The 9,980-nt window shown below is 53.5% G+C and overlaps 1 protein-coding gene across 1 annotated transcript in view; it reads left to right on the top strand.

Annotated features, from left to right (window-relative positions):
- Positions 1 to 9,980, top strand: part of MAST3 (microtubule associated serine/threonine kinase 3) — a 37,463-nt gene that overhangs the window by 21,469 nt on the left and 6,014 nt on the right. The window contains 9 exon segments of the mRNA XM_027771276.1: positions 1,244 to 1,376; positions 1,554 to 1,719; positions 4,061 to 4,162; positions 6,082 to 6,204; positions 7,403 to 7,509; positions 8,095 to 8,231; positions 8,735 to 8,979; positions 9,559 to 9,642; positions 9,645 to 9,755. Of these exon segments, the coding sequence (XP_027627077.1) occupies positions 1,244 to 1,376; positions 1,554 to 1,719; positions 4,061 to 4,162; positions 6,082 to 6,204; positions 7,403 to 7,509; positions 8,095 to 8,231; positions 8,735 to 8,979; positions 9,559 to 9,642; positions 9,645 to 9,755 (1,208 nt within the window).

Here is a 9,980-nt window from a genome sequence, read left to right as displayed (position 1 = left end):
TGGGACACAGATGGGGGCGGGGCTAGAGAGGCTCAGGGGCGGGGCTGAGGAGGCTCAGGGCGTGGCCGGAGAAGCTCGGGGCAGGGCTGGAGAGGGCCGAGGCTGTGGCAGGAGTGAGGGGAGGAGGGCAAGCATGAATCAGGGTCTAGGGAGGGAGGCTGTGTTGGGATGGGAGCTGGCAGGGCTGTGCTCCCTCTGAAGGCAGGAGAGACAGAGCCTCCCAGCTCCTCCAAGCTGGTTGCTGGCAGCGTCTGGGTTTGCAGCTCTAACTCCAGCCATCACGTGACGCTCTCCCTGTGCAGCCTGTCTGTCTCAATTTCCGCTTTTTTGTGAGAACGCCATGTGCACCCTCCCTACCCCGGCATGACCTCATTAACACATGACATCTGTGGTGACCCTGCTTACAAATAAGGTGGCCAGTCTGCAGTCCTGGGGCAGGACAACAACATAAGACATTTTTTTCCCTTAATTTGCCATAGAACCTGAACACTTGCCAGGGAGGGAGAGAGAGAGAGGAAGTGAGAAATCACCCTCCAGGAGGGGGATGGCCATGCCATAATCTCTTCTCCATTCTCCTCTGGGGATTTTGGGCACGCATGCACACGGGGTTTGCAAGCTGCTGAGTCCAGGACTTGAGCCGCATAGTTGGCTATGTGATATCCAGCTGCCTTAACTTCCACCCCACTGGCTGGCCCAGAAGAAGAAAAAAAAAAATTATTTCTTTTTAGGTTTTGCCATAAGGCACAGGTGTTCCCCAGAGAGAAATAGAACAATGAAAAAATCACCCCCCCCCCGGGGGGGAGATGAAGAAGGGATTGGGGTGTGGCCATCCTTCCTGGCGGGTGACTTCTCGCTTTCTGTCTCTCTGTCTGTCTCTGTCTTTCTGGCGAGTGCATGCACCCTATAGCAAAAAAAAAAAAAGAAAGAAAAAGAAAAAGAAACCTCTCCAAATAAATAAATAAATAAATAAATGAATGAATGAATGAATGAATGAATGAATGAAATTTAAGAAAATAAATAAGTAAAAGATAGCAACGCCAGAGACACCCAGCTGGTGTTCCGGTATAGGTGATGTCACACCTGCCTAAGAGCCAGTGGGGTTTAGAGAAGACCCCCATCCTGGCCGGGCCTCAGCCCCAACTGCTGTCCATCTCGAAGCCAAGGTTAAGGTTGGCGGGAGCAGCGGGGCACCTGCGCCCTCTCCACGCTGAGCACTGAACGCACCACCCGCCTCTGCCCACAGCCTCCTCATCACCTCCCTCGGCCACATCAAGCTGACCGACTTCGGCCTGTCCAAGATCGGACTGATGAGCATGGCCACCAATCTGTACGAGGGGCACATCGAGAAGGACACCCGCGAGTTCGTGGACAAGCAGGTGGGCGGGGCCTGGCCTGGGGGGCGGGGCCAGCTTGTAGCCCTTAAAGAGACAAGCACACATTTTGCAAAATCTCGGTCCCTCTGCGCAGCGCAGCCCGGCTCGCTCGCGCTCTCTCGCTCTCTCGCTCTCTCGGGCTGGGGTTCAGCCTCCATTTTCCTGTTCCTCTTGGCCCAGGTGTGCGGGACCCCCGAGTACATCGCCCCGGAGGTGATCTTCCGCCAGGGTTACGGGAAGCCGGTGGACTGGTGGGCCATGGGCGTCGTCCTCTATGAGTTCCTGGTGGGCTGCGTGCCTTTCTTCGGAGACACCCCCGAGGAGCTCTTCGGCCAGGTGGTCAGCGGTGCGTTGTCTCTGGGGCCCCGGGATCGAGTCTCAGTCCTGCTGGGGCTCTGGGCAGGGGGCTTCTGCTACAAAACCCTCTGTCAGGGAGCAGAGCAGCTCTGCGTGAGAGTTGTCCACCTGCTGTGTGCACGGGTGACAACGCCAAGGGCTGGTGGACAGGTGTCCCCACCCTTCTAGCTGGCCCTGCCCGGGTTCCTCGGGGCTCAGTGGGCAAGATGGAAGATCAGAGAGAGAAATGGGCAAATTATGGGTGGTCAGAGCCGAAAATGCCCAGCAGGAGAGGAAGGATGGGAGGAGGGGGCTCCCAAGAGTGGGGAGAGGACAGGGTGCTGAGTAGGGAGAGGTGACTGTGTTAAATAGGATGGGGAGGGGGGCAGCAGGTGGTATAATGGCTACGTTGCTGGACTCCCATCTAGTCAACTGTAGTTCAAGTCCCGGACCCGGTGGCTTAAACTCACGCCGGGCGCGTGTGCATGCATGCCCAAGATCCCGAGAGGAGAATGGAGGAGAAGGGGGTCAAATTAGAAAAACAATAATAATAGGGGCCGGCAGGTGGCATGGTGTTTAAGGGTGCTGGACTCCCACGTGGCTCACTGTGGTTCGAGTCCCGCACCTAGCAACTTTCTTTCTTGTTCTCTCTCTCTGTCCCTCTCTGGTCAAATTAAAATAAATAAAGTTAAATAAAGTGGTTCTTAAAAAAAAAAAAAGCTCTATCAATAAATTCAAATAATAATAATAATTAAATTAAAATCAAATCATTTAAAAACAAAATAGCCAGTGATCAGGACAGTTGGTGGTGTGAAGGTTAAGGCACTGGATCCCACGTGGCTGATTGCAGTTGGAGTCCCAGACCCAGTGACTTGAAAATCCTTGAAGATCATGCTAAGCACATGTGCGCGTGCACCCCAAATCCCAAGAGGAAAATGGAGAAAAAGGGATTGAAGTGTGGTCATCCACCCCTGGGGGCGATTTCTCACATTCCCCCTCTCTCTCTATCCAGCAAACCAAACAGAAAAATAGTATCGTGGTCTCCAACCGTTTGGGCACCAGCGTTTACGTTCGTGGATGCTGTACATGTGAGAGGCGAGGTAGCCTAGTTCCCTAGCATAGGCAGTTCATAATGGGGGTACCCTCGCCAGACAGAGACAGAGACAGGGAAAGTGAGATCACTCCCCAGGGGGAATGGCCACGCCCCAGCTCTTTTCAAGCTACTGTGTCCAAGACTCAAACCGCAGTCTTCCCTGTGGCTATTCAGTGACATACCTGCGGGACCACGTGCTGGCTCTGCCCAGTGGGTTCTTGCTCCTATGAGAATCTAATCCTCCAGTGATTGACAAGGGGGGGGCGGAGCTCAGACAGTGATGTGATTGGTTGGCGCAAACAGTAATGCAGATGAGGCTGGCCCCGCCCCTCACCTCGTACCTCGCTGCCTGGTTCCTCCTAGGAACCAATATTTGCTGGTGGCCCAGGGGTTGGGAACCTCTGAATCTGGGGTCTTGGTGGCCTTGCCAAGAGGACCTGTCAGCAAAGACCTGAAGGAACGAGAGGGAGCTATAGAGATATAAGAGGAGAACATGCCCTGAGCAAAAGCCCGGAGGTGAAACCGAGCCTCATGCATTGAAGGACCAGAGGAGGTCTAAGACTTGGTGGTAGTGGGACAAGCAGTTGGCATAATGGCTATGTCCCAGGAGGAGATGGGATCAGCAGTTAGCGTAATGGCTATGTCACTGGACTCCCACGTAGTCGACCGCTGTTCGAGTCCTGGACACAGTGGCTTAAACTCACGCTGGGCGCGTGTGCGTGCGTGCCCAAGATCCCGCCAGGAGAAGGGACTGCGCTGTGGCCATCCCCCTTAGGGGATGATTTCTCGCTTTCTGTCTCTCTATCTCTGTCTGTCTGGTGAGCACACACGCCCTATAGCAAAAACCTCTCCAAAAAAAGAAAGAAAGAAAAAAAAAAAAAAAAGACTTAGTGCTAGTCAGTGAGAGGGGAGGTGATGGAAGATGCTAGAAAGAGTTGTCTCTGCTCTGTGTTTTGTTTTTTTTTTTTGCTTTTTCTTTTCTTTTCTTTTTTTTTTTTTTTTGCTATAGGGCATGTGTGCTCACCCGAGAGAGACAGAGACAGAGAGAGGGAAGGAAAGTGAGAAATCACCCTGCTGGGGGATGCCCATGCTACAACCTCTTTTCCTCCGTTCTCCTCTGGGGATTTTGGGCACGCACGCACACGCCTGGCATGACCCTCAAGATGCCGGGTTAAAGACTTGAACCAAGAAGCTGTCCATGTGGAACCCAGCCGCTTAACCTCCACACTACTTACTGGCCCTCTTCTCCACATTGTAGATGAGATTATGTGGCCAGAGGGGGACGAGGCCCTTCCAGCTGACGCCCAGGACCTCATCACCAGGCTGCTCCGGCAGAGTCCACTGGACCGTCTCGGCACTGGTATGTAGGGATGGGTAGAGCCCTGGTGGGTGGTTCCCTTAGGCCATGGGACCCAGAGAACAGAGGGAGAATTAAGGCCTGAGGTTTATAAACAAGAGCTCTACTTGGGAAATGGCACAGAGGAGGGCGCTTGGAGCTAGGGTTTTGCAGGATGTGTAGGAGTTTGCCAGAAACCAACACAAGACCTTGAAGGAATAACCAGGGGCTGGATCTGGTGCCCACGGTGGGCACAGAAGGTAAGTAAATGCATGAGCTTATAAAGTCACCAGGGGCTGTTTCCCGCGCTCCTCAGAAGCCCCAGCCTAGAGGAACCCACTGTCTCAGTGTTCCAGGCCACCTGGGGAAGAGTTAAGGGGCTGTTATGGGTTGTGTTTATGACCGATGGTTGGCCGTGTGACAGGATGGTTGAGGCCACAGTTGACGGATAGTTTCTTCCAGCTCAGTGGAATAGAAGTCATGGAAACTTCTAGAGTTTCTGTAGGTAGTAGGATGTTAGAATCCTATAGAGGAAAGAGCAGAGTTGTGGAAACCCAGCTGGGCTAGGTCCGACTGCCCTCCCAGTCCTTCTCCAAGCTCCCCAACGTGGGCTGGTTTTCACACCCTTTTTATTTTTTTAATTGTGAGAGATTTTTGCTATTGAGTGCATCACTCGCTCGAGAGACAGAGACAGAGAGACAGAAAGCGAGAAATCTCCCCCCAGGGGGGATGGCCACGCCGCAATCCCTTCTCCTCCATTCTCTTCTCGGGATCTTGGGCACGCACGCACACGCACCCGGCGTGAGTTTGAAGCCACCGGGTCCGGGACTCGAACCACAGTTGACGATGTGGGTGTCTAGCGATGTAACCATTATGCCATCTGCTGGTCCCTTTTTCTGTTTGTTTTAAAGAATGATTTCTTTCATTTTATTTATTATTTATATTCTTTTTAAATGAGTTACAGGACATATGTGCTCACCAGAGAAAAACAGAGAGAAAGTGAGAAAGCAAGTCGCCAGGTCCGGAACTTGAACCTCTGTCAGCCATGTGGGAGTCCAGTGCCTTAACCACCATGCCATGTGCTGGACCCCACATCCATCTTTTTTTTTTTTTTTTTTTAATGATTTAATCTTGGGACCAGCAGGTGGTGTGGTGGTTAAAGTGCTGGGCACTCCTGCATGGCTGACAACGGTTCCAGTCCTAGGCCTGATAGCTTGTCTTTTCACTTTATCGCTCTCTCTCTGGTCAGAGAGAGATAAATGAATAAATTAAAAATTGAATAAGTAATTCTTTTTTTAGTCTTATTTATTTATTTTACCTTTTTTTATTTTTTTGGCGAGTTTTTTTTTGCTATAGGGTGCGTGCACTTGCCAGAGAGACAGAGAGAGAGACAGAGAGAGAGAACTCACCCCCCAGGGGGGATGGCCACGCCGCAATCCTTTCTCCTCCATTCTCCTCTCGGGATCTTGGGCACGCACGCACACGCGCCCGGCATGAGTTCTAAGCCACCGGGTCTGGGACGCGAACCGTGGTTGACTATGTGGGAGTCCAGCGACATAGCCATTATGCTAACTGCTGGTTCCCTGTTATTATTATTTTTTAATTTGACCCGGGGTGGGGAGAGAAAGCAAGCCACCAGGCCCAGGACTTGAACCATGGTCAGCCAAGGGGGGAGTCCAACGCCTTAATGACCACACTACCTGCCGGCTCCCACATTCATCTCTCTTTTTTTAAAGAATTATTTCATCTTATTTATTATTATTATTTTTATTTGACCGGGGGAAGGGTGAAGAGAAAGCAAACCGCCAGGTCCAGGACTTGAACCACAGTCAGCCATGGGCACCACACCACCCGCCAACCCCCACATCCATCTTTCTGGTTCAACTGTGGCCCTGTCAGTGGGGGGAATGGGACCCACAGGGCTGAAGTCCTCGTGTCTGCAGGTGGGACCCACGAGGTGAAACAGCACCCCTTCTTCCGGGCCCTGGACTGGGCGGGCCTCCTCCGACACAAGGCGGAGTTTGTACCCCAGCTGGAAGCCGAGGACGACACCAGCTACTTCGACAGTAAGTGGGGTGCTGGAGCAAGCTCTGCCTTCCCACCATCCCTGGGGCCCCTCCTCATCTTCCAGCTAACTGACTTTTCCAAAATCTGGGGCCAGTCCACAGGTCGCCCCCCTGCTGGAATTTTCTGTGCCCCTGGTTTCCAGGGTCTGCAGCACCCCTCAGTTCTCAGGAGGGAACACCTAGGGACCGTGTGTATGCAGGCCGCCCATCTGTCTGGAATTTTCTGTGCCCCTGGTTTCCGGGGTCTGCAGCGCCCCTCAGGTCTCAGGAGGGAACACCTAGGGACCGTGTGTAGTTGGCTGTTGCCCGGGGTCCCCTAGCAGGTTTAGTCTCCGTGGTGCCTGGCCCTGACCACCCGTGAGGCCATGTCTGTCCCTCAGCTTCCGTGGAGGGGTCCTGCAGGTGCACACCAAGGACTCAGTGACCGGCCCTGTCCCCAGTAGGAGCTCTAGCCCTCCGCATTCAGCGCCTCCCTTAGAACTTGGAGTGCAACAGAGATCTTCTCTGAACGTCCGTTTCCTCTTCTGTAAAATGAGGAACTTCCATTTCTTTTCCTTTTCTTTAAAAAAAATTTTATTTATTTTTATTCGTTATTATTATTTTTATTGTTTTAATTTGACCAGAGAGAGACCGAGAGAGAGAAAGCAAGTTGCCGGGTCCAGGACTTGAACCACAGCCAGCCATGTGGGAATCTAGTGCCTTAACATACCATGCCACCTGCCTGGCCCCCCTTTTTTTTTTTGAGAGGTTTTTGCTATAGGGCGTGTGCGCTCGCCAGAAAGACAGAGAGAGACAGAGAGACAGAAAGTGAGAAATCACCCCCCAGGGGGGATGGCCATGCCGCAATCCCTTCTCCTCCATTCTCCTCTCGGGATCTTGGGTACGCACACACACGCGCCCGGCTTGAATTTAAGCCACCGGGTCCGGGATTCGAACGGCGGCGATCGACTACGTGGGAGTCCAGCGATGTAGCCGTTACGCCATCTGCTGGTCCCTGGTCCCACAGCTTTTATGGACATAGCTGAGATTTATTTGCTAATACCTCCTGGTCCCTACAAACCAGCCACAGTCTTGTCTCAGGGCCTGTGTCCTGATGGAGCCTCCTTCCAGAGGCGCCCTCCTGGCATTGTCACACTGTCCTGAAGCCACATCTGGGCACCAGACGGGCAGATGTCTGACAGGCCACTCTCTCCCTCAGCGCGTTCAGAACGGTACCGCCACCTGGGCTCCGAGGACGACGAGACCAACGATGAGGAGTCATCCACGGAGATCCCCCAGTTCTCATCCTGCTCCCATCGTTTTAAGGTAGGGCCCGGGGCTTCCATCCTGAGATGTTTGCTCGTTTTCTTTTGTGTTTTTTTTGTTTTGTTTTGTTTTTTGTTTCTTTGTTTTTTTCTTTTCTTTTCTTGCCAGACAGCCTGTGTGTGAGAGAGAGAGAGAGAAAGAGAGGGAAAGCGGTCCTCAAAGAGACATGGTCACACTGCAATCCCTTCTCCTCCATTCTCCTCCTGGGATTGTGGACACACACACACACAGGTGCCCAGTGTGATTTTCAAGCTGCGCAGTCCAGTGCCTCCACGAATCCAACTGCTGGCCCCTACTCTTTTTCTGGGTGGGAGAGGTTTTCGCTATAGGGCACGTGGGCTCGCCAGAAAGAGAGACAGAGAGACAGAAAGCTAGAAATCCCCCCCCAGGGGGGATGGCCACGCCGCAATCCCTTCTCCTCCATTCTCCTCTCGGGATCTTGGGCACGCATGCACACGTGCCCGGCATGAGTTCCAAGCCACCGGGTCCGGGACGTGAACCGTGATCGACTACATGGGAATCCAGCGACACAGCCATGATGCCAACTGCTGGTTCCCATCACTGTTCGTTTTTATTACCTTCTAGGTCTATAGCAGTTCTGAGTTCCTGGCTGTCCAGCCCACCCCTACCTTTGCCGAAAGGAGCTTCAGTGAGGACCGGGAGGAAGGTTGGGAACGCAACAGCGAGGTGGATTATGGCCGCCGGCTGAGCGCGGATATCCGGTCAGTGAACCAGGTTGTGTAGGCTGATCCACCTTCCAAGCTTGCTGGGAGGTGAAGACACAAAATCTGATGCTCTGGGAGCTTCCCAGTGGCCCAGTCGAAAAGGGTCAAAGCGCACCCACCTCATGAGGCCCCTGACAACCTCATTCTCTTTGACTTTGTTTTCCTAACTGTGCCAAACTCAAGTAGCCGGGCACCATCGCACTGCTAGGATTTTGCTGGCGCCATTCCTTTGTCCAGAATGCCCTTTGCTAACAAACTCCTATGCATCCTGCAAAGCCCATGCCCTACCAGAAATGACCCATGTCTGCTAGAGGAGAGATGATGCAAGCTGGGTTTTCAAAGTGTAGTAGGAGTTTTCCAAACATGCAATGGATGCTGCAGATGGAGGGAACGCCTTCTGTATTTGTAAATCACCTCCGACTCCATGCTGAGAATTAAGATGCGTCCAAGGAGAGCGGGTGTCCTAGAAAGTGGGTGACACGGGCTCTTCTTCCCTGCAGCCTGAGGTCCTGGACCTCCTCTGGTTCCTCCTGTCACTCGTCCTCATCCCAGCCCGAGCGTGTCCCCAGCCCGTCTTTCCTGAACACCATCAGCCTGGACACCATGCCCAAATTTGCCTTCTCCTCGGAGGACGAGGGGGCAGGCCCAGCCCCAGTGGGTCCCAAGAGGCCTGTGTTCATTCTCGGGGAGCCTGAACCACCCTCCGTCGCCGCCCCGGTGACACCAAAGCCCTCAAGCCTTTCTGGTAGGTGGGGCGCGGGATAAGGGTCGTGTCATGGAACGTCTCAGAAGACGGGCCACTTAAGATGGGTTTTCTTCCTTTTTTTAAAACATTATATTATTATGGGGGCCAGCAGGTGGCGTGGTGGTTCAAAGGGCGCTAGAGGGACCAGCAGTTAGCGTCATGGCTATGTCGCTGGACTCCCACGTAGTTGAACGCGGTTTGGGTCCCGGACCTGGTGGCTTAAACTCACACCGGGTGTGTGTGCGTGCATGCCCAAGATCTCGAGAGGAGAATGGAGGAGAAGGGATTGCGGCGTGGCCATCCCCCCTGGGGGGTGATTTCTCACTTTCTGTCTCTCTGTCTCTCTCTGTCTGTCTGGCGAGCGCACGCGCCCTATAGCAAAAACCTCTCCAAAAAAAAAAAAAGAATTTCTTTAAAAAAGAAAAAAGATTCAAAAAGGGGTGTGTAGGAAGAAGGAACTGCATGAATGAAGGGTAAGCGGCTAGATGAGGACGGTGAGACCTTCAGCCTCCCCAGGGTAGAAGGACCAAGTGATGAGATGGAGGGACCCCAGGGTGACCGCATTGACCTCCCCGACAGCTGACACCGCCATCGGCCACCCCCGTCTCCGAAGTAACAGCATCGGCGCCCGGCACTCCACGCCCCGGCCTCTGGAAGCCCGCCGGCCCCGAGAGACGCCGCCCCCGAGAAGTCCAAGGCGCCATCGGGCAGCAGCGGCGGGGGCCGCGTGCCCAAGTCCGCCTCTGTGTCCGCGCTGTCCCTCATCATCACCGCAGGTAACGCCCGCGCGCCGGCCTCGTCTGCACGTCTGTCTGCGTCCGTTGCATTTTCTCGTCTTTGCTGGAAGGTGCCTGTGCACTCTGGGAGAGACAGAGACAGAGAGAGAGAGAGGAAAAATGAGAAAGCAAGCTGCCAGGTCTGGGACTCAAACTGAAGTCAGCTATGTGAGAGTCCCGTGCCTTAACCACCATGCCATCTGCTGGGTCCTATTTTTTTTTTTT

Source organism: Tupaia chinensis, unplaced genomic scaffold (assembly GCF_000334495.1).
Source record: "Tupaia chinensis unplaced genomic scaffold, TupChi_1.0 Scaffold000201_1, whole genome shotgun sequence".
Taxonomy (NCBI): Eukaryota; Metazoa; Chordata; class Mammalia; order Scandentia; family Tupaiidae; genus Tupaia; species Tupaia belangeri.
This window is presented reverse-complemented; position numbering and strand designations above follow the sequence as displayed.